General features: G+C 59.4%; 1 protein-coding gene across 1 annotated transcript in view; it reads right to left on the bottom strand.

Annotated features, from left to right (window-relative positions):
- Positions 1–22,823, bottom strand: part of LRP1 (LDL receptor related protein 1) — a 78,801-nt gene that overhangs the window by 15,472 nt on the left and 40,506 nt on the right. The window contains exons 21-55 of the mRNA XM_032348723.1: positions 21,641–21,823; positions 21,001–21,201; positions 19,567–19,812; positions 19,158–19,355; positions 17,741–17,945; positions 17,395–17,559; positions 16,514–16,758; positions 16,151–16,282; positions 15,625–15,852; positions 15,202–15,376; positions 15,023–15,117; positions 14,677–14,826; positions 14,417–14,557; positions 13,958–14,092; positions 12,373–12,504; positions 11,992–12,126; positions 11,660–11,789; positions 11,392–11,518; positions 10,813–10,964; positions 10,597–10,721; positions 9,934–10,311; positions 8,449–8,638; positions 4,764–4,968; positions 4,201–4,393; positions 3,457–3,582; positions 3,121–3,249; positions 2,720–2,839; positions 2,385–2,498; positions 2,019–2,168; positions 1,808–1,930; positions 1,432–1,548; positions 1,152–1,280; positions 790–912; positions 546–686; positions 278–468 (exon numbers count right to left, since the gene is read on the bottom strand). Of these exons, the coding sequence (XP_032204614.1) occupies positions 278–468; positions 546–686; positions 790–912; positions 1,152–1,280; positions 1,432–1,548; positions 1,808–1,930; positions 2,019–2,168; positions 2,385–2,498; positions 2,720–2,839; positions 3,121–3,249; positions 3,457–3,582; positions 4,201–4,393; positions 4,764–4,968; positions 8,449–8,638; positions 9,934–10,311; positions 10,597–10,721; positions 10,813–10,964; positions 11,392–11,518; positions 11,660–11,789; positions 11,992–12,126; positions 12,373–12,504; positions 13,958–14,092; positions 14,417–14,557; positions 14,677–14,826; positions 15,023–15,117; positions 15,202–15,376; positions 15,625–15,852; positions 16,151–16,282; positions 16,514–16,758; positions 17,395–17,559; positions 17,741–17,945; positions 19,158–19,355; positions 19,567–19,812; positions 21,001–21,201; positions 21,641–21,823 (5,729 nt within the window). The remainder of the gene's footprint in view (positions 1–277; positions 469–545; positions 687–789; positions 913–1,151; positions 1,281–1,431; positions 1,549–1,807; positions 1,931–2,018; positions 2,169–2,384; positions 2,499–2,719; positions 2,840–3,120; positions 3,250–3,456; positions 3,583–4,200; positions 4,394–4,763; positions 4,969–8,448; positions 8,639–9,933; positions 10,312–10,596; positions 10,722–10,812; positions 10,965–11,391; positions 11,519–11,659; positions 11,790–11,991; positions 12,127–12,372; positions 12,505–13,957; positions 14,093–14,416; positions 14,558–14,676; positions 14,827–15,022; positions 15,118–15,201; positions 15,377–15,624; positions 15,853–16,150; positions 16,283–16,513; positions 16,759–17,394; positions 17,560–17,740; positions 17,946–19,157; positions 19,356–19,566; positions 19,813–21,000; positions 21,202–21,640; positions 21,824–22,823) is intronic.

Here is a 22,823-nt window from a genome sequence, read left to right as displayed (position 1 = left end):
CAGAGTCTGTGCTCCCTTGAGCTGGGTAGCCCACTTTCCGGTGCCTCCCTGACATCTGCTCGTCCCTCCTAACCATGGCCCTTGCCAGCTCTACCTTCCACAGAGCGGCAGAGCCCCACCAAGCACGGGTTTTGGTTCTGTTCCCCACTGGGCCCTCAGTGCCTGGAACACTGCCCAGCAGACTAGGAGCTAACTGAGCCCTTGGTGAAGGAAGGGATGAAGGAGCCAGTGAATGAATGAAGAGGGGCCAGCAGCTCCCACCCTGGGCGGGGCTCACCTTGAAGCCGATCTTGAGGTCCTCGCAGTCCTGGCTGCAGCCACTGAGCTTGCGGCTGAGACACTCGTTGACGTGGCAGCCGTGCTCATCCGAGCCATCCCCGCAGTCGTCCTGGCCGTTGCAAAGCAGCACCTCGGCCACACAGCGCCCGCTGCTGCACAGGAACTGCGACGAGGCGTTGCACTTGTGCTCTGTGGGGACGGAGGCGTGGGTCAGTGGGGCACGGGGACACGGAGGGGGGTCCCCCCGAGGCCAGGGCGGGGCCCACCTGAGCTGGTGCAATGCGGGTTCTTGGGGGCCTCATCACTCTGGTCGTGGCAGTCGTTTTCACCGTCGCACACCCACTGGCGGGAGCTCAGACAGCGCCCGTTGGCGCAGCGGAACTCGTTGGGGCCACAGGTGGGGTACTCTGGGGGTGGAGGGGTGGGGTGAGGGGGTGAGGCTGGGGCTCCGGTTGGGCCCAGGGTGGAGCCCGCCCCTGCCACCACCCTGGCTTAGCTTGCCCAGCTCACCGCATTCAGGGGACTCGTCGGATCCATCCGCGCAGTCCCGGTCGTGGTCACACACAAAGTGCTTGGGGATGCACTGGCGATTCTGGCACATGAACTCGCGGTCATCGCAGGTGCTGTTGTACACTGTAGACGGAGACGGACAAGGTCCCTCAACCCCCGCCTGGCCCATTGCTGCCCGTCCCTGGGACCTTCGAGCGGTCCGAGAGGTGGGATGTGCAGAGACACCCATCTGGGCTGTAGACAGGGCTCTGCCACTAGCCACCTGGGTGACCCTGGCTGAAGCACTGCCTCTCCTTGGCCTCAGTTTCCCCTTCTGTAGAGTGAGACAGTGGCCCCACTCCTCATGCGCCCCTGCCACTTACAGCAGCCAGCAGTGACGCTCTCGTCGGCACCATCAGCACAGTCCTTGTCACCATCACAGAGCCAGCGCTCGGGGACACACACGTGGGTGCCAGGGCAGGAGAAGGAGGAGGGTCCACATGTCTTGCCTTCTGTTGGGGAAACCAGGAGCCCCGGAGAGATTCAGGAGCAGGCACAGCGGGCTGGGCATCATGCTGCCCCTCCTACAGGAGGGAGTAGGGGTGGGGTGGGGTCTGTCCCTCCCGGATGCCCCTCCCTGAGCCGGCCATAGCCACTCCTCACCGCAGTGTGCCGCCTCGTCTGAGCCGTCCCCGCAGTCATCACTGCCGTCACACAGCCACTGCTTGGAGATGCAGCGATGGTTCTGACACTCAAACTGGGCCTCTGAGCAGAACTTGTCTGGGGCGGTTGGAAACCAAAGTGAGACGGGGGAGGGGATGGCAAGTCACTCCGCTGGGCAGGCAGGTGGAGGACAGATGGGAGAGACCCCAGGCATCCCTTTGTGTGCGGGGGGGTCAGCCTGAGCTAGAGAGATGCCCCCTCAGGGGCTCTAGGGGCTCTTCTCCCAAGGGCACACTTCCTGGGGAGGAACTGAAAGGTCGGGCATGGACTGGGACTCCGTGGCCACGGTGGGCGGGCGCTGGAGTTGGTCACTCACTGCAATGGGTCTCATCCTCGCCGTGTTCACAGTCGTCCTCCTTGTCGCACGTCCAGCTCATGGGGATGCAGCGCCCACTAGGGCAGGCGAAGTAATTCAGGGGGCATCTGGGGCGCTTCACTCCTGGAGGGAGAGAGGGAGGCATGAGAGCGCTGGCTCCCTGGGGTGCCTGCCGCCTGCCGCCCGCTACACACCCGGCCCGCGGTGGGACCTGGGCAGTCACGCTCGTCGCTGTAGTCCCCGCAGTCGTTGGCACCGTCACACACCCAGCTGGGGGCGTAGCAGAGGGAGGTCCGCTCACAGGGCTGGAAGCGCACCCCTTTCACCCCCAGGCGGAAGTAGCTGCTGCAGTCGGTGGCGCCTGGTGGGGGCAGGGAAGCAGGTGACACACGATTCCCTCCACACTCCCTCCCCCGAGCTGCCCTCACACGGCATCCTTCCGGGGAGGAGATGCTGTCCACCCCTTCCACTCACACTGCCCCGGGCAGGGGCCTGGGGGCAGGGGGCAGGAGCACACAGGCTGTGAGTGGGCCAGAGGGTGGGCAGAGAGGAGGAATGAGGGAGGGGCGTCACTCACTGCAGTTCATCTCGTCAGAGGCGTCCTCACAGTCCACAAACTGGTTGCAGCGGCTGGAGTTCCCAACACAGGTGCCATCCCGGCAGCGGAACTCGCCCACGCCGCAGGCCGTCTCTAGAACAGCCCCCACCCCGTGAACATCAGGCCAGAGTCTTCCCCGCAGAGACCAGGAGACCCCAGCCGGAACTCCTGGCCCAAAGTACTGGCCCAGCAACCCCCCCCAACCCATCCACTGTACCCCCAACCCCGGCTCCCACCAGAGCACTGCAGCAGATGCCCTGGGGCCTGGGGAGGCAGGGCGGGGCGGAGGTGGGCAGGCCCTGTGTGGCACTCACTGTTGCAGGGGATCTCGTCTGAGCCATCTCCACAGTCATCTGCCCCATTGCACCACAGCATGTTGGACACACAGCGCCCGTTGTTGCACTGGCGGAAGGTCTTCTTGCAGCGGCGGGAGTCTGGGGAGGGGAGCGGGCCACCAGTCAGCAGCAGCTCTGGGAAGGTAGCCTCCTGAGGCCTTGACAACCCGCTCAGCCCGGCTCTGGGCTTGGCCCAGGGTTGGCCATGGCTCTGCCCTTCACGACCACCCTAGACTCCTCAGCCACAGTGGGTCAGGGAGATGGGTCAGGGAGATTTTGCAGCCCTCACTTGCACGCCTGGTCCTGCTGGGGGCTGGAGATCCTGGAGGGCCGGAGGAAGGGAGGTGGGCTGGGGCACTGGGGCTGGAGGAGGCACTTACTGCAGTAGGATGGCTTCTCGTCAGATTTGTCCTTGCAGTGGGAGACGCCGTCACAAGTCAGGCTGAAGTTGATGCATTCACCATTGGCACACTCGAACTCATCTTGTGCCCGGCAAGAGGAGTTCACGGCTGGCGAGAATGTGGGGCGAGTGTCCTGAGCCAGGGCCCTGGGGCCTGGAACGCCTCTACCCATCAGCCCCCGGAACTGAGGTCATCCTGAGTCCCTCCTTGGTAAAAGGTTTCGGAGGGTCGGGCTTTTGGGAGTCTGGGTGGAGATGGCGCCAGTATGTGCCCAGGGTCCCCCACCAGTGTCCCCTCCTTCATCCCCTCTCTCACCGCGGCAGGTGAGGTCCTCTTGGAGGATGCGGCCTCCTCGGCAAGAACAGTTGACGTGGCCTTGGTGAGTGAGTAGACACAGGTCCTGGCAGCCACCGTTGTTGACGCGGCAAGGGGAGAGCTCGCCTGAAACAGGGACAGACGACAGTGGGCTAGGAGTGTTCGCAGCTGTGCACACACAGGAGGCCCCCACCCACTCACACAGCTTCATGGAGCTTCCTAGCCCCGGGCCTGTGGCATAGCGGCACGTGGCTGGGGGAGCAGAAAAGGCGCTACAGGTGGGCCAGGGGGAGTGTCTGGGGTGGGCCTGGGGCAGAGGGGGTGTGTGCTCTCAGGAGTAAGAGTGAGAGGCCTGGGAAAGCTACGGATCTGGGTGAGGGCCGCTGGGCAAGGCAGGGGCACGGGCACACACATGTAGAGCATGAGGTAGGCAGAGCCTGGGATGCGTGTGACTAGGCTCTGGGGCATGTGTGGTCCTGGGGGTGGAGAAGGACTAGGGCATGCGCTGGGGTGTCCAACGATTCAGGTGAAACCATTGTGGGGTGGTATGAATGTGTGTAGGTGTGTGTGTGTGTGTGTGTGCACAGATGTCTTGAGGGAGCTGGAGTAGAGGGGTGTTAGGTGTCTTGGAGTTTCTTGGGGACTGTGTGTACAAGGTGTGTGTACAAGTGGATGTCTGCATGTGTGTGTACGTGCTGGCACCATGGGCGGGAGAGCAAGGCTGGTGGCAGCGGCCCCACTCACAGCTGTTGGTGTCATTGGCCACGGCGATGATGCCCATGGGCTGCTGGGGGATGTCCACGCGCAGCAGCTTCATGTCGCTGCCCACGTACTTGTTGGCACGCTGCACGGCTCGCCGCACCCAGTCAGTCCAGAAGATGTGCTCCCCATACACAGCCAGCCCAAAGGGGTGGACTGGCTCCGACTTCAGGATCACCTGTGGCACCAGCACCAGGCCCATCACAGGTGGGCTCAGGTCTCCTGCCCCAACTCCACCCCATGGCAGCTGGCCCAAGGGGCGAGGGCGTCTGGCCTTGGCCCAGATCCCTGGATGCAGCTGGGAAGGGGAAGGACCCACAGAGACATCTTGCCTTTTCCTCCCTAAACCGATGAGGAAGCCAAGCCTGGACAGGATGGGGGCCGCACGAGGCCACACAGCTAAGGGGCCGTGTCATTGCCTCATTCTCCCCCCAAATCTTCCCACTCTGCAGCCTGACCTCCTGCCGGGGCAATCCCTTTCTTGGCTGACCCGCTGCCCCCTGGGCCCAGCCCACCTCGAGCCCCATTCCGCCGGCCCCCCGACTCACATAGCGGTGAGAGCCGTCATACTCGCACCGCTCGATCTTGTCCAGGGTGGCATCGGAGAAGTAGAGCTTCTCGGCCCGGTGGTCAATGGCCAGGCCGTTGGGAGTACGGATGTCCTTCTCGATGAGAGTCAGGACGTTGGCTCCCGACAGGGCTGCCCGCATGATGCTGGGGTGCTGCTCGTTCCAGTTGGTCCAGAACATCAGGCTGGGGGAAGGGAAGGCCCCGGGGGTCAGGAGTCAAATCCAGGGAGTCTGCCACAGAGGGCTCGGTCGAGGGCCAAGAGTTGACCAGAACCCAAGGGTCAGCCAGGGTGTGAGGCAGACGCCCACAACCCAGGCGGCCTCATAGTCACCAAGGCCAACATGGCCCGGGTCCCAGAGGGCCAGGCTGCCACAGGGTCGCTGTGTGGGTGTGTGTGCACACGGATTTCTCGGTGTCTGGGAAGTGACCGTCTGCGTTTACTGAGAGACGATGGCGTAGCAAGTAAGGCAGGCTCTGGGCTCCCATCCAAGCTCTGCCACTTACCAGTGAGGAACCTCAGCAAGTGACTTAACTTCTCTGTGCCTCAGTTTCCTTCTCCAGGAGGCAGGAATAATACTACACCTGCCTCATAGGTGGTTTAAGGATTCAGAGTTAATGTTTACCTAATGACAGCTGGTAAAATGCCACATGACTATTTCCCATTAGGTTCTTAACTGCTGTTTGCCTGGCATCCGGGAAACACTTGTGAGTGTCTCATATATGCCCATGCTGGGGACACATGGACCCCACCCTCAAGGAGTTCTTGAAAATCACCCTCTCTGTCATTTCAGGCTTTTGCCTATCTGGAGTCTGAGCCCCAGTTCTGCCCCTTACTAGCTCTGACCTTGAACCAGCCTCTTGTCTTTGCACATTTGCTTCCTCTGGGTAAAGGAGGTGGTGGGATTTGGCCATGCTCAGTTCCCTTTGGGGGTGGGGAGGCTCTGGAGCTGGGAGTGCCTCACTTCCAGACTGCTCAGCCACTGTGCTAGGTGTGACAGTGTGATCCTCTGACCACCTGCTTTGGATCTTGACCCCTGGGTCCTCTGTCCTGGAGATTCACACTCAGTTAGGCCTGGGGCCGGGCTGAGGAACCGCACTTCCCTGCATTTCCCAGACAAGCTGCATGCACCCTGGAGTTGGAGAACCATCTAGCAGCAGAGTCAGTTCTGTTTCCCAGCTTCCTCACGGCAACTGCCCCTGCCTCCCGGCCTGAGGGTTCCACATTGTCCGCCCTCTGCTGCTCAGGACGCAAGGCGTCTGCTGCTCGTGGACTTGTCTCCTCAAACCTCTCCAGGCTTGTCTCTTTTTTTTCAAGTAATGTCTACACCCCATGTGGGGCTTGGACTCGCAACCCCAAGATCAATTTTAGTATATGTGCTGCCGAAGCGAGCACACAACCCCAAGATCAAGAGTCGCGTGCTTTACCGACTGAACTGGCCAGGTGTCCCCAGGGTCTCTCTCTTTTTAACACACCCTCCCCACTCAGTTTGAGCTGAGGCCTCCTGCTGCTATGCTCCAGTGGGAACAGGACACCCGTTTCCACTTAGGAGGTGCTGGCTGCTCCCAAGCCCTGGGACCTAAGGAGGCTGAGGCTCTGCTTTAAAGGTGCTCATCCTGGGGCAAGTGGGTAGGGGCTCTGGATGGCTCTCGGAGTTCAGGGTGGGAGTGTGGACAGTGGCCCGATGCCATCAAGGATGGTGGCATCTCTCTCCGGCCTCCACAGGGGAATGTGTTGTCCCAGGCCCAGCTGCAAGAGTCAGCCTCCTGGCCTTGTTGGTCCCACACCCTCAGGTAGGGACTTCCACACCCTCAGGTAGGGCCCTCGGGGACTTCCACACCACACCCTCAGGTAGGGCACATCAGACTCTGTGGTAGGAAGTGGCTTTCCTCTTACCATGACAAACTACCACATGTGGAAGGACATGTCCCACAACTGAGGATTCTGGGGTTGGGGGGGAGGGCTAGGAGGAGGGGCTTTCCTGAGGGGCAGCTGTAGGGTAGGCTCAGCAGGAGGGCAGGGGGTCCCTGTCCCCTTCATCTGGCTGCACACTCCCCCCAACCCCGACCTCAAAGTATTTGCTCCTTCTGGCCAAGAGAGGGCCTCTCCCAGACAACTCAACTCTTTCTCCTGCACCCTGCCCTGGCTTCAGTACCCCCGCCTCCCCACCTTCAGACCCCAGCTGAGGGGCTGCCTCCTGGAGGACACATCCCTTGGTATCCAGCTGGGTCAGGTCCTTGTTACACACTCATAAAGCCCCCTGAAGCCTCATGGCTAACAGCAAATAGGCCCGAGGTAGAGCCAAGGTCCATCTCACCCTCCCCTGGCTCCTCAGCACATTGTTGGTTCTCAAAAGCCATTTGCTGAGTGAACAATGGAATTCCCTGGGCTCAGAGCAAAGGAACCTGCTGGACAGCCATGAAGGAGCTTCAGGAAGCCACAGTGCTCCATCACCTCTGGACTGGAGGTGGGAGGCAGACAGGGGTGTCCGGCAGCATCCCCCGCCCATGGAGGTTCCAGGCCCATAAGGGACAGCTGCTGGGGCCAAGGGTCACAGAGGGAAGACAGAATCTTTGTCGTGAGCCATGGACACGCAGGCCAGGGTGAGGCAGACCAGGGAGAGGGTCCTTGTGCTGGTCTGCAGGGCCAGGAGGCCGGGCTGGGGCTGGATTTGAGTGACATCAGGGTAAGGAATCTAGGTTCTGTACACTCACTGTTTCTAAGTAGTTGCTTTTGGGTTTTGTTTGTCCCTTCGTTTCCTAGCAAAGCTTTGGGAAAATATTCCAAGTGTTGCCGAGTTCCGGGGAAAACAGTTTTGCTTTCATGTGGGTCAGGATTTCTAAGGTGAGCGGGTGGCTCAGCAGCAGCCCACACAGTGAAAATTGTGGGGGCGGGGGGAGGGTGTTGCTGGCCCTGCAGGGAAGCACAGCGCGTGGAGACCAGGGGCGTGCAGCACCCCTAGGGCTATTTCCTCCCAATTTCTCCAGATTTGTGCTCTGGCCTCCCTTGCAACCTGAGCCCAACCTCCTGGGCCATCCTCAGGCCTGCCCTGCATGTGGGAGCCCCTCGACTGGGCATGGGGGAGGCCCCCACAGTCCTTCCTGCCCAGAGCACTCCTTCCTCTGGTTGTCACATAAAGCACTACCCTGTGTCCGGGCTGCCCTTCCCTGGCCTGCTGACATCTAGGCCCAGTGCCAAAGCAGGGCCTCTGGGATGACTCCTGGTCATTACATACAGTCCTGTACTTGTCTCAGCCTTTCCCACCACTGTGATTTCTCTCCTCCGGGCTAGGTGGTTCAGCAAGTGTTCAGTGAACAATCTTTGCCTGAAGCTTGGAGGGCCAGAAACACAGAGGACCTACTACGTGCCTCGACCATGGCTCTCTGATGAAAGAATCAATTCATCACTGAGCCAGAACTGTCCTTCAGAGTTCCCCGGTCCTCCCCTTGGTTCAGGTACCTGAAATATTATTGTCATATTACAGATGAGGAAACTAAAGCTCAGAGAGCTCCCACAGCTGGCCCAAGGTCACAAAGCAAAGAAGTAGCTGATCTCAGGGGACAGCCAGCCCCTCCTGCGGCTGCACCCCCCACCCAGGGCTGCCTGGGGGAGCTTCTACCACCCTGTGGCCTGTCCCTGTCCACTCCCTGTACCCAGCAGCTCACTTCTGGCACTCGTCCAGCACAAAGGCCCGTGGGTGGTCGTCTCCAGACATGGTAATGACCGTCTCACGCTCGAAGGCCCCTGGGCGGGTCTGATCGACTGTGTGGCGGGTGATGGTCGATGTTGTGTAACTTGTCCAGTAAAGGGTGTCCCAGCCACGGTGATAGGCCAGGCCTTCCACGGAGCCCACATCTACAAGGGGAGAGAAGTAGTCGTGGGTTGGGATGGGGCCAGAGAGCAGAGCCAAAGGGGGTTGGCCCACAGCACCCAGTCCTCTGGCATATGTGGGGCTGTCAAGGGATGTGTGCGAACACAGCCCTTGGCACCCCCAACCCCTCCCGTCCGTCCCTATTTTCTAAACGAATAGTCCATGGTCCATCTCCCGACCCATCTTCCCATCTTCCCCACAGCCGAGTAGAAACACTTTATGGATTTTGGTAAATCACATCCAACTTGGGCTGTCCCGGGAGCTTCCAAATGAACAAGACCCAAACTGGATTGTTCATAAACATCCTAAACTCCGGTTAAAGAATTAAGTGCACAATGAGTAGTGGAACCATAGCTTAAGAGAAAAAGACTTGGGCTTTTGTGGCTTCTAGCTGTATGACGCTGTGCTTGCCAGAAGGCTGCATTATGAGAAGTACTGTAGCTTAAACAACGGGCCGAAGACAGGGGACAGTTCTTGCCAGTCTCTCCTGGTCAAGCTATGGTTGCAGGGTATCTGGCTTAGCTCTGGACACGTTTTTAGGCAGGCATGTTCTGCATGGAGCAGATTGTGTCCAAAGGAGGTTCAAAGGACAGATGCTTGTTTACCACTGCTGGATACCAGGACCTCATTCAGTGTTGGGTAGGTCTTTGTGGACAGGATGAATGAAAGAAATGAGCAAAGGAGTGAGTCAAGGGACCAGGGCTTACCCAGCCCGCAGAAGAGGAAACCGTAGCACAATGAAATAACTTTGCTCTTTGCAAAGAGCCGAAAGGCCATTCTAGGACGCTGTGTCTAGCCCCTAGCACTCTCTGTGGAACGTGTACACGTGTCCTGTGCTGAGCTAAGCTGTCACACCTGCCCTTCAGGTGACCCTGCCTCCCTACACATGTGAAACACCTGAGGCCTGGACAGCAGAGAGTACTTGCCCAAGTGCCTGAAACCCCGTGGCTGGGGCTGAACCAGCCTCTCTGCAGCCTGTGCCGTGAATACCGGCCACACAGAGTAGAGCTTTGTGGCCCCTGGGGGCAAACTAGGGCTGGAGGGGGAAGGAAGAAGAGTCGACTCTGACTTCAAATGAGGAGAAACTTTCAAGTAACTATGACGGGTGCAGTGTGATTCGCTGGCGAATTGTCAGAGACGTGGTCATAGCAGGGATTGGGATCCAGGACGCAGGGGGTTGGCTGAGGGTGGAGGGCTCCTCTCCCCGGAGGCGGGGCTGGTCCTGCCCCACAGCCCCCGACCCTCCCCTCCCGGGGGGAAGATCGGGGTATGGGCTCACTCTCCACGATGGTGGTCCTCCAGGAGCCATCATCATTGATCTGCTGGATGTTCCCGAAGTGGATGTCGCTGAAGAAGATACGATTGGGGGTGCCCGGGGAGGTGCCTGCTCGGTAGTCAAAGGCCAGTGCGATGACATTCTTCATGTGCTCAGGATCCTCGAAGGGCTGGACGGGTGCGTTGAGGTTGCGCTCATCAGACAAGTGGATGCTCTTGAGGATAGTGCGTTCGGAGTACAGCAGGTAGCCGGCGTACTCGCGGCACGACGCCCCATCTTCAGCCAGCATCCCGTGCGCGCAGGCACAGGCCCGCTGCCCGCCGCCCCGGTACAGGCACAGCTGCTGGCACCCGCCATTAGCCACCGCGCACACGTTGGTGCCTGCCAGGGATGGGGGGAGGGGAAGGAGATGGCTGCAGAGGGTGGCCTCGGACATCTCTGCCACCGTGGGGACCCTGGCTGGGCCACCACTCTGCCTCAGCACAGACAAGCCTCCGGGCCTGCGCACACAGAACCTGGATTAGTCCCAGAGCTCCCCAGCCTCTCCTCCCCTCTCTCGGCTCTCTGGAGCCGCTGGAATGTGTCCCTGTGGGTCCAGCCCCTATCCCAGCCCCTCCCACTACAGGGGAGTCATTCCCAGGCCAGGGGGCCCCCCGTGAGCCTCACCTTTCTGCCGGTCCCGGTTGAAGACTTTGATGTCTTTTAGCTGGACGCCGATGCCCGTTCTCAGGGCCACGGAGTCTGTAGCATTGTCCTTACTCCCACGTTTGATGGAGCCATTGGCATGAGTCCTGGGGGAAGGGAAGGGCTAGGCCGTGAGCAGGGCGTTGACAGAGGGCGGGAACAGACGGCAGAGGAGAAGACCAGGGCAGAAGACCTCACCTGTCACTCCAGTAGATGAAATCCTCAAACACGGACACGGAGAACATGTCCATGTTGTTGCTGGACAGAACCACCTCACGGTTCTCACCCGTCTCCAGGTCAATCCGCTCAATCTTGTCTGTCCGGGCATCACACCAGTAGAGCTTTCCATCCTACAAGCCAGAGGCACCCACCTCACCTCTAATGCCCAGTGCTTCTAATCAGCCCCAGGGTCCTGGACCACAGGACGGGTCCCGGACCACAGGACGGGTCCCACTCACTCCTGCCTCCCGTGTCTTTCTCCTGCTTCTTCCATATCCTTCCCGCCCTCTGACCTGCCAGTCTGACAAGCTCTAGGCATGCCTTCCATCCTCACTTCTGAGTGATGGCCCTGTACTCCTCTGGGGTGGCAGGAGTCCCATTCTGGGTCAGGAGCTGGGTCAGAAGACCCCATGACTACCCTAGGTCCACATCTTCCCACCAAATGGGGCCTCATCACAGGGAGAGTCAATGGGAAGAAAGCATAGGGTAAGGGGAGCCTCCCCCAGAGCATAGGGTCTGGATAGCCCATGGGCTCCAGGGCCCAGCCTGCACCCAAACCTCATAGTCCACTGAGATGCCGTTGGGCCAGCTGATGCTGACGTTAACCAGCACGACCCGCTCAGTACCATCTAGCCGAGACCGCTCAATACGTGGGTACTGGCCCCACTCAGTCCAGAACAGATACCTGTGGGGTGGAGGAGGGAGAAGTTGGGGGTCAGTCCCCAGACCACCGAGAAGAGAAGGTCTCGTCAGTGTGGGCTGTGGGGAGTGACCAGGCCAGACCCGAGCCAGGGCTGGGACCTGGACAGCCTGTCCAGCTTCTCACCCCTTCTCTGGGTGAACAGTGATGGCCCGGGGTTTATCCAGACCCTGGGAGATGACCACATAGCGGAAAGAGCCATTGAGCCGGGCGACCTCAATGACATCGAAGCCCTGGTCGGTCCAGTAGATGTTGCCTGAGGAGAGAGTGGGTGGAGAGGAGGAGGAATGGGTGGGAGCGCTTGTACCTGGTCCCTTTTCAGCCTCTAGATCCCTGCTGCTCCCCATCTGTTCTGGCCTACTCCTCCTCAGACTTCTCCTGAGATCCCACATCTCCCCTGCCGGGCCTCTACCTCACCTGGAGGCCCCCAGCCCACCCAGGACCCTCTCACGGCTCACCTGCGATCCAGTCCACGGCAATGCCCTCCACGCGGCCAATGCCATTGGTCACCACATCCTCACGCCATGTCTGGTCTCGCTTAGCCCGGCTGATGGTGCTTAGGCCCATGTCCACCCAGTAAATGGTGTCGTTTTCTGGAGGTAGAGGAGCCAACATGGGGATATCCCACAAGACAGGGGAAAGGTTGGAGGGTGGGCAGAATCAAATGGCAGTCAAGGTGGAGGTCAGTGCTGGGATAGGGGCAGGAAGCTTGGAAGGGAAGACAGAGTAGGGTGGGGGTGCTGTGTTGTCTCCCCCTCCACCTGTGGTCGGGCAGCCTCTTACAGAGCACACCATCCCCAAAGTAATGTCCCACTCCCTCCTGCCACCAAATCACTCACCAGCATGGAAGTCGATGCCGACAGCCAGGGACGTCCCCGACACTGGGACCAGGGCATCTGACTTGTCATTGGGATCCAGGGGGATTCCGCGGATTCCCTCATGCACAGAGTACAGGAGAAAGGAACCCACACCTGAAACACAAGGACACTCAGGCCCAGGCCTCAGTGACACACCTTTATGCTTGGGGTCTGTCACTCTCAAACCTATTATTGTTTTCTGCTTCTTTTTGATATCTTCTCACAGCTATCACTCCTCCCCATTCAACACACAGAAACACACACTTTACTTAGTCTGAGGCCTGCAGCTTGGGCTGGGAATGTGGGGAATAGGAAAGGAGAGCACCTCTGGTGAAGCGCCTGCAAGACTGCTAGTCCCCACTAGAGGGCAGAAGAGACCTGGATTTCTCTCTCCCAAAGGGGGCCCATGACCTGAGCTGAAGGCAGACACTTAATAGACTGAGCTACCCAGGCCCCTCTCTGCTTTCCCATTTCTTACAAGGTGCCACCATCAACATGAGCCAGAACCCTCCACTGCCTTTATCCCTTGATACAGTGTGTACCCAGATCAATCCCCCAGCAGGCTCTGGTTTCTCAGGCTCCATGAAAAAAAAGGACTCATGGTCAAAGGAGTTTGGGGCAACCCCAAACATTAGAGTCTTCTCTTGAGAAAAATTCTCAGTGCAGATGAACATATTCAAGACTCTGAGAAGTTCTGCAGCAAAAAACACTTAAACTTTGTTCAACCCAGTGCTTCTTTCTGTAACATCTACCCACATCAAAGAGGAAGGTTCCCAGAGCGCACTTTGGGAAGTGCTGTCCTGGGGCAAATTCATAAATCAGTCAGCAAGTTCTTGTGAAATGTTTGAGTCTCAACCCTTCTCTTCAACCCAGCTGCTAAGCCCCATCTCTTAACACGGGGCTCACGCTAATAGCCTCCTAACTGGTCTAACCGCCTGGGTTTGGTTTCTCCCTCCCCCACCGGCCGGCTCTCTGCCGCCAGGTTAATCTGCCCCAAACACCACCTTCCAGGCACTCCTTGCTGAGAACACACCAGAGGCCTGACTTACCCCACAGCCAATCACCTATGATCCCTCCCATACTCTGCCCACCTATGGGCTTGGTGCCTTGAGGGCCCTTGCACACTTCCTCCTCTTGCTCTGGACCCTGTGCCTCACTTGTTCTTCCTCCTTTGAGCCATGCACTCAAATCCTCCTTGCCCTGTAGAACTAGGCTCACAGCACACCTCTTCCATGAGGCCAGCCCTGGCACTGCCTGCCGACATCTCTTTCTCCAAAACCCTCCTGCAGGGCCCGGAGAGCACCTCACCATCCCATTTCCCCTCTGGGTTAGCCCCATCTCTGGCTAAGACTGCGGCATGGGAACAGGACAGGGACTTCTATTCCCGGGGTTCCCCACCAGCTCCCAGCATGGTGGGGGCTTACCAAACATCTCATTCAGGAGGCACTTAGTAATACGAGATCCATGCAGTCCTGTCCGCAGGGTGACAGGGGGCAGGTGGGGGGCAGGGGGCAGGAGGGGTCAGGGCTTGGGTGGGGGGGGTCCCTGGGCGGTGTTGGGCACGGACCTTCGCAGGCCTGCTGGCCGCTCCGGAGGCTGTAGCCGGCGGTGCACATGCAGGAGCGGGTGGACTCAGACGTGGGCAGGCAGAGCTGGGAGCAGTCCCCGTTGTTGACGCTGCAGGGGTTGGTGCCCTCGTGGTCTGGGGTGGGTGGGAGGCACAGAGAAAGAAAGGGATGAGGTGGCCCTCCTCGGGACCTCACAGTCAGGCTTGCAGTGCCCAGGGACAGGATGGGCACTGCCTTCACCCTGGACCTTGGGTGGGGGTCACCACCCAACCCACGCCCGGTCTTTTTTCTCGCAGACCCCCAGCTCTTGCAACTGGTGTGGCTGTTAGCACGTACGGCACCTTCGCGAGAATGAGAAAGAGGAGCCCCTCTGGGTGCAGAGTGGTGTGGAGCCCGTGCTCATCCCCGTTCACCTCCCTGCCCACGGAGCCCCTCTGCAGCCTGGCTGCAGGCCTCACCCAGCTGGATGCTCTCGTCGTACACTTTCATGTGCATCACCAGAGTGGTGCTGTTCCGCAGGACCACGGGCTCTGAGCCGTCCGCCTTGTTGCACGTGCCCATCTTCTCTGACACCTGATCTGCCCACCACAGCTTGTCCCCTGGGAAGGCAGGAGGGGATGAGATCCCGGGGAGGGCCCCACCCGGGAGGGCCCCACCCCCAGCCCGGACAGGCCCAGCCTCTCTGCTCCTGTCCCTGCCCCCAGCCAGCAGCCCTCACCCATGATGGCCAGGGCCGTGGCCTTTCCCAGCTGGCTCCGCATGGCGTCGATGACCTCCAGTCCGCTCCCATCCAGGTTGCAGCGGCTGATGGTGTGGTTGCCAGAGCTGATCCAGTAGAGTTTGCTTTCGGGGAAGTCGATAGCCAGGCCTGGAAGAGATGGGTGTCATTGCCAGGGAGCGTGGCTCCTGGGCAGGGGGCTGAGGGATATATGGTCTTGAGGGAGGATGGTGAGGACACACACTAAGCTAGGAGTTTGGCAGACAGAGGGGCAATCAGTGGACCCCGAGGATCTCCTGACTGAGGAATTAGGGCAAGCTGCAGTTCGGGAAAGGCAAGCTCGTACCCACAGGGCCCTTCTGGCCACTGAAGAGCAGGGTCCGGTTGCTGCCGTCCATGTTGGCCATGCTGATGTTATCCCCATCGGTCCAGTAGAGCTTCCTGGGAAGGTGCGGGAAGATGAAGTCAGACCTCTCTGTTCCTGCCCCACATCCCACGACCCCCAACCCTGGGTCCCGGACTGACCCACGCAGCGGGTGGACCACCAGTCCGTGGGGCTGCTCCAGGCCCTGCACCACCGCGTTCTTGAAGGAGCCGTCCAGCCGGGCCACGTTGATCTGCTTCTTGTTAGTGTCGTAGCTTGTCCAGAACAGGTTTCGGGACACCCAGTCCACAGCCAGCCCGTGGGCATTTGGCAAGTCTGGGGAGCACAGTGGGGACTTGGAGGATGGGTATTTGCGGGGGTATAGGTCGGGAGGCTGGAGGAGGTGGGGGACTGGTCTGGTTTTGGCGGGGGGGTGGCTGGGGATCGGGAATCCAGGGTTGGAGCACTGAGAAGGGGGGAGATTTGGAAAAGGAATATTGGGACCGAGAGCACCAGGGATGGGAAGGAGAGCCGGATGGGGGGGCGCCCACGCCCACTGCGGGGGTCCAGGGCGAGGGCAGAACCTGCAGAGACGATGGTCTCCACGCCCGTGCCGTTGATGAAGGCCCGTTTGATGGCCTGTGTCCTCACATCGGACCAGTAGACACGCTGCTCGCGGGCATCGTAGTCCAGCACGGTGACGTTGTCAATATCAGGGACCGTGAAGGAGATGATGTAGTTGTAGTAGGGGGCCTCTAGGTCCACCCCCCGGATCTCCATCTGACGTGCGTACAGCAGGAACTTCTTAAACTCTGTGGGGCACGGGCCGGGTCACCGAGGGCAGTCCCTTCCCTTCATGCTTCCCGCCCACCCACATGAGGGTCCCTCCTTCTTCTGGTTCCTTCCATTCACAGCTGGCCATTGGCTATCAGGAAGTGATAGCATGGGCGTCACATCCCTGCCCGAGTTCCTGCCTCTTCTTCCAGTGGCTGTCTCTGCAGCCTCTCCGACTGGGACGGTCTACCCTCGCTTCCAGTCATGAGCCTGGGGTCCTGACACCTTCCCCTTGGGCTTCAGTTTACCCGTGGCCTTGAGGGAGCGGCCTCCTACCATAGCAGGTGGTGTTGTCCTTGTGGAGCTTCATGAGGTGGGGGCAGGCGCAGGAGACCGTCCGGTTGTAGTTGATGAGACACAGGTGGGAGCAGGGGCCCCGGCCCCCATTGGCCTCACAAGGATTGGGAGCTGGCGCAGGGGGAGAGGAGAAGTGAGGGCATCCTGTGATCTGCCAGCACCTACCTGGCCCTTCTCACCTGGACCAACCCCTCTTCACCCGCTCTCCCCCTCCCCATTTCAGCATCGCCAGACCCTCCTCCATCAACAGGCTGGCCTGTCCCACCATCTCAGCACAGCCCCTCATGCTTTCACGGTGCCCTCTCTCCTGGAGGGCTTCTGCCGAGGCTGCTGGCCCCTTACCCATGGGCTGCCGGGAGGGGTGGTACACCTGCAGATCAAAGGGCTGGGTGTTGGTCCTCTGCACCACGGTGACATTATGGCCGGTCCACTTGTTGGCCTTAGCCAGCGTGTTTGTCCGCCAGTCCGTCCAGTACACCTCCCCCCCATACAGCGTCACTGCAAACGGGTGCGACAGGAACTCGTGTCCCCGAAGCACCTCCATGTGGCCGGAGCCGTCGTAACGGGCTGAGTAAATGGCATCTGACCTGAGAGCGTGGTCGGGGCAGAGTGAGGATGCTGGCGGGGGCCAGACCCTGGCCCCCTGGCCCCCGCCCCCCACAGCCCTCGCACACTGGAGCAGTTCTTCCTCCCAGGCCTTGCCGGCCGGGAGAAACCAACATGACAATGTGGAGTGAGAACCAGAATGGTTTGACCTCTAGGACCCCGGCTCTTGGATCCCAAATCCCATGCCCTGGATCTCTTGGCTCTCTTTTCCATAGGGCCACAGTGAGCACACACGGGGCTTGCAGGAGGTTGGAAAAAGGCACCCCCTCTGAGCAGACCAATTAGAAGGTGCCCCTTCCCCTGGGCAGATAAAGCCCACTGGCAGGGGGCAGAGATCCGTGAATGAGGACGAGAGGTTGCATTTCTGCCTTGCCCAAGCCTGGGCCAGGCCCCCAGTGCAGACCTGCTTCCAGCCTCTTCTTCCCACACCTCCTCCCCCAGCCTGGCCTCACCCGTCATCTTTGTCCTCCCACTGGGCCCAGCCCTTGGCCGCCCCAGTTTGGGTTCCAGCTGCCCAGGCCTTTTCACTACCAAGTCCTGAGGATCCCAACCCCACCCTGTCCCTGGAGGGGAGGGGAGAGATGGGAGCCTCTGGGGTCATGGTGGGGGGCGCTGACCTGGCGTCGATCCAGAGGATGCGCTTCTCCAGGTAGTCCACAGTGAGCCCGTTGGGCCAGCCCCCTGAGCCCGTCTCCCGGTGGATGGTGCGGCGCCCAGCCCCACTCATGGAAGCGGCCTCGATGCGTGGCAGGCTAGCATCCCAGTCCGTCCAAAACAGGATCCTGGGGAAGGGGGAGGGGGTCGGGGTGCCAAGGTCAAGGGCCTGGCATGGGGCTATTATAGGATCTTTGGTAAAGGGCAGAGGGGGTAAATAGCCTTTGAAGAGACAGGTGTCCCCGACCCAGCTGAATGAGGCTTCAGAGGGGACCATGGGGCCATAACAGGGCTGGGCAGGGTCCTCACCCATCTCGTGGATCTAGCGCGATTGCCCTCGGGTGCTCGATGTCACCAGCCAGGAGGGTGGTCCGAAGGGTCCCGTCTAGCTTGGCCACCTCAATCTGGTCCAGGTTACTCTCTACCCAGTAGATATTGCCTGCAATCCAGTCTACAGCCAGACCCTCGGGGGTGGCCAAGCCATACTGAATCACCACCTCGAAGCTGGTCAGGGCTGGTGAAGAGAAGGTCATGAGCGTGAAATCACAGTAGACTAGGAAGTCTAGATGACTCACCCTCAGCCTTGACACCTCTGCCAATATGTCTGACAAACCCCAGCTTCAGCTGGGGTTCACAGACACCCCCCACTCACCTCACCCAGACCCTCCACCCCACCAGGAAGTCAAATAGGAGAGGAGAGGCCTAGTTTCCAGAACCCTGAAGAAGGGAAAGTCACACCTTTCCTCTGAAGGGCTAACCCATGGAAGGAGGTCAGAGTAGAGGGTGGAGGCTTTGGGGGGGTGGTGTGGGCAAACACAGAGTCAATATGAGAACTTTCTAGAAGTCACTTCATAAACTATCTTGAAGATTTTTCCACAGGGGAAAAATATATATACACATACACACATATATATATGTATGTATACATGTATGTATGTATATACGTATGTATACATACATATATATATATATATTTTTTTAACTGTTGCATAGTGTGAATATTATCACAATCTGCTTAGCCATCCCCTTGCTGATGAACATGTAGAATGGCTCCAAGTTTTTTTCTATCACAAACAATACAAACTCCTTTAGTAAAATGTGCTTTCATGTTTTTGCTCAGATGTTGCCTCTTAGAGGCCCTTCCTTGACCACCCAGTTTAGAATGTCAATCCCCGTTCTCCCTACCTGACCCCGACCTCCTTTCTTTATACCCACAGCACTATCCCTTCTGCTATATTCCACGTTGTACTCGTTTGTTTTGCTCATATCTGATGTTTCCCTGGTGTGTAAGCTCCACGAGGGCAGCCATCGCAGCCTGCTCTGATCACTGCTGTCTCCCCAGGCCCCATGTGTACGCAGGTGCTCAGTACGTGTGTTACTAATGAGAGAAGTTTGTGAAGGGAGGATTCAGGTACCCCATCCCTAAATGGCTTTTTCCTTTTAAGCCTGCTGTTCGAGGATTCGGGGAGCTCCAGGCCATTCCAAAGAAAGGCTGATCATTTTGTTAATTATCAGGCTGCCGGCTCTGCTGACGATAATTACGGGGCGTCAGGAACTGAGACCCACAGCAAAATCTAACCCAATTAATGAAAGTGTGGGGGATGGGGGAGCTAGGCCTTGGCTTCGGGACGGCCTGGATCTGGGTCCGCAGCTCTGAGTCCCCAGGTGCCCCTTCTGTGTGTGGGCCACCCGCGACAGTCCTGGGTCAGTAGGAGGGGGCGGTCACCTCCGTTGTCCAGCAGCTTCCCACGGTAGATCTTGTCCTCCACCACATCAGTCCAGTAGAGGGCGCTCTGGCTGAGGTGGAAGTCCAGGGCGATGGTGTTGCGCAGGCCAGGCACCAGAACGCTGTAGTCCCCTTTGTGAAGATCAATGCGCCGGATCTCGTGGCGGTTGGAGAAGATTATGAATGGCTTGAAGGGGTCTGGGGAGGGGTGGAATACAGGGGTCAGCGTAGGGCTTGCTGCCTCAGAGCCACCCGGTCCCAGAGCAGGCAGGGTCCCCGCTGGCCCCGGGCCTGGTCACGGGTGGAAACCGCAGCCTTTGGCATCCGGCAGCCAAACCCAGCCAACGGCGGCTCGAGGGCCTGCCCCAGCCTGCCCAGCCTTCCCCACCACCTTTCACCCGCATGTCACCTAGGCTGCGGCAGCTCTCGCCATCAGGCTCCAGCACCCAGCCCTCGTAGCAGGAGCACTTCACGCTGAACTTGTTCTGGTCGCACTTCTGGCTGCACTTGAGGTGCTTGGCACAGTAGCTCTGGATCTGGCAGGTGTGGTTGTCGGGCCCCAGCTCCATGCCCAGCGGGCACGAGCACACGATGCCTTCACCAGGTGCCACCGAGCAGTTGTGGCTGCAGCCTCCGTTATTCAGAGAGCACTGGTCTGCAGGGTGGCCAGCAGGGGACAGGACCGGGGACAGGGTCAGAAGCTGGGACAAGGCAGGACCATGGCCTGACCGGGCCCCAAGTCCTGGGTGGCTCAGACAGAACCCTGGCTCCCTGCCCATGGCATCCTTCTTTTCCATTTCTGGCCAAGTCTCTGCCCCTCCACTTGCCAGGCTCCCTCAGGACCAGGGTTAAGACCCCAGTACCCAGCACCAGGACCAGGAGGAGTGCCCCCACATCACAGCAGCATGGGGTCTCCGTTTCCCTGTCCCTTCTTGAGCCCATGGTGGGTGGGGTGGGGGTGCAGCTTTTCACCTCTCTTGGAGGGCTGCCCTTTCCTCGGTCTCCCCTGACTTGGGCATGACCGAGGTGGGGTGTGGTAGGGAACATCCTGCCGGGGTTCTCTGACACACCCTGAGATCCGCCAGCCCTGACTGATGACCCGTCAGCATTTCTCTGGGCCAGTCCCAGCCTGCCTCCTCTCCCACTCCTCTCCCCCAGAAACAGATGCCCTGCCTGCCCGGAGGAGACAGGCGCCTCTGCTCCACTCCTCATCCCCCCATCCACCAGGTGGTCCTCCCTGACCCCTATTTGTTCTGACCCTTGAATGCACAGACTCCTCGCCCCCGCTTCTCACTGTGTAAGATCTAAGCATCATCTTTGGGAACCCAGTTAAATCCCTGCCTCCTCTGGGAAGGCTGTCCTGACCGTATCAACACGCAACCCTGGCGTCTTTGTTTTTAAAGGCAGCTCTGTGCTGTTCCACCATCTGGGTGTGGGGGAGGAGATGCGCCTGCAGGAAGGGGTTGCACCAGGCACTCTCCACAACAGTTTAGGAGCCATGTGACTTTGGACCAGTTATTTAACCCCTCCACCTCAGTTTTCTCATCTGTAAGATGGAGACAATAGTTCCATCTGCCTCACAGGGCCAATGGAGGGATTAATATGCTCTAACAGTGTGGCGTGCTCGGCTCAGCCTCTTGCCCAGCTGAGTCTGAACTCAACAAAGGCTGTTGGTAATTGCTCTGGGGATGTCCTCCCCAGCAGCCTGAGCTGCTCCTTCCCACTCAGAGACCTCTCCCCACAGAGCTTGTCCTGCTCCACAAGCGCTGGCCCCGGCCCAGGCTCCTTCCCCAGCCGCCCTCCCCACTCCTATCCTGGGGCCTCTCCTAGGCTTGGGCCTCACCGCACAGCTCTCCCTCATCCGAGCCATCTCCACAGTCATCGTTGCCATCACACAGCTTGTCGAGGGGCAGGCAGACTGAGGTGTTGTTGGCACAGGGGTGCGAGGGTGGCCTGCAGGCCAGGGACTCACAGTTCTCTTCATCCGAGTTATCTTCACAATCACTGTCGCCATCACACACCCATGCTTTGCTGATGCATCGAGCTGAGGGATGGATATAGTGTGAGGCGCCAGGCCTGGGCACGAAGGCTCTCTCCATGTCTTTCTTCCCAGACCCAGTGGGCTTCTCTAATAGGGCCGTGATTGTAATGCCTTGGGGTCCACTAGGAACCTTGAGGCCTTCTCTGTCAGATTCACATGGGCAACAGAGAAAGCAAGAATCTGCAAGAGTTGTGCTGAAGCTCAACATTGACGGTGATGGTTTTGGTTCCCAGGGCCCTTAGTGCAGGCCCTGGACCCTCCACTACTTCCCCCAGGCGTCACCCGCAAGCTTCTGTGCAGCCCTTTGCCTCCCAGTGTCCCCCGCCCCCTGCCCCTCCGCCACTAGCATAGTGCTATCTCCCTTGCCACTCCCCTGCTCCCAGTATGGTCTCCCCCTGTCCCGATCACCCTAGTCCAAGCTCCCGCCCATTCTTCTTTTTACCAGAATCTTTGCAGCCAAACTTGACATTGGGGTCACAGACGTGGGTCACTCCCTCGCAGCTCTTTTCATCGCTGGAGTCCATGCAATCAGTGTCCCCATCACAGCGCCACCGTAGGGGGATGCACAGACTATCCAGCCGGCACTGGAACTCATCATTGTGGCAGCCGCCAGGAGGCCTCGTGGCTGCAGGGGGCAGAGGGGGGCATGGGGGTAGGGGCTCTAGGTCAGCCATTCTCATGTCTGCCTTCCCAACCCCCCTCCTGTTCTCCCCAGTCTGGAGTATGAGCTGAGGCAGGGGTGGAGAGTTCTCTGAGCCTGGCTGACACTTCTCAGAAGCTAACATGGAGGCAGGAAGGTCACACCTCCCAGGACCCCAGCAACTGGTTAGTCAAGAGTCTCTCTATTTTACACACGAGTGGTCTATTGGTTAAGCAATTTGCCAGGCCAGAGCTCAAAGACCCGCCACCTTCACCTAGCCTCTGCTTTACCCAGGAAGGCCATAAACACTTATCAAGCACCTTTGGTGTGTCAGGCACTATTCCTGGTACCAGTGTGAGCAAGACCAAGTGTCTACCCTCACGGAGCTGACATTCTAGTGGGGAGCGATCAAAGCCATGGAGATGAAGCTGTGTCAATGGCACTGGGTAAGATGGCCAAGGAAGGCTTCTGAGTGGGAGAAGTCTGAACAGAGGCCTGAATGACATGAGCCATGAGCATCCCGAGAGGTGCAGCCCACGCAGAGGGAATAGCTTGTGCAAAGTCGCGGAGACGGGACCAGGCGGGCATATAAGTAAAATGCCCAAGGTGTATTTGAGGCTGTCCGGCTGCAGGAAAGGAGCAGCAGGAACACAAGTCAGCGAGGTGGTGGGAGCCCTGCAGGCCGTGGAGTGGGGCTGGGCCTCCATGCAAGCATGTGGGGAGCCAGTGCAGGCTGCAGGGCAGGGCCCGGCTGTGGTGTGACTCATGGGTTGCAGGTGCACTCCAGCTGCTGGGTCGAGGTCTGACTCAGGAGGTCAGGAAGCTGTGGGAGCGGCACCCAGAGGCCCCCACCGCTGACGGGGCAGGAGCCCCACGCAGGAGCCCCATCTTGCTCTCACACTGCTGCCCGCTCCTCCGTGTTGCCCGGCCACCAATCCGGTCAATGCTCTCATCTCAATGCCTGCCTCTCGGCAGCGGCCTCCGA

The sequence above is a fragment of the Mustela erminea genome, chromosome 6 (genome assembly GCF_009829155.1).
Source record: "Mustela erminea isolate mMusErm1 chromosome 6, mMusErm1.Pri, whole genome shotgun sequence".
Taxonomy (NCBI): domain Eukaryota; kingdom Metazoa; phylum Chordata; class Mammalia; order Carnivora; family Mustelidae; genus Mustela; species Mustela erminea.
Note: the sequence above shows the minus strand (reverse complement) of the source record. Positions and strands in the feature narration are given on the sequence as shown.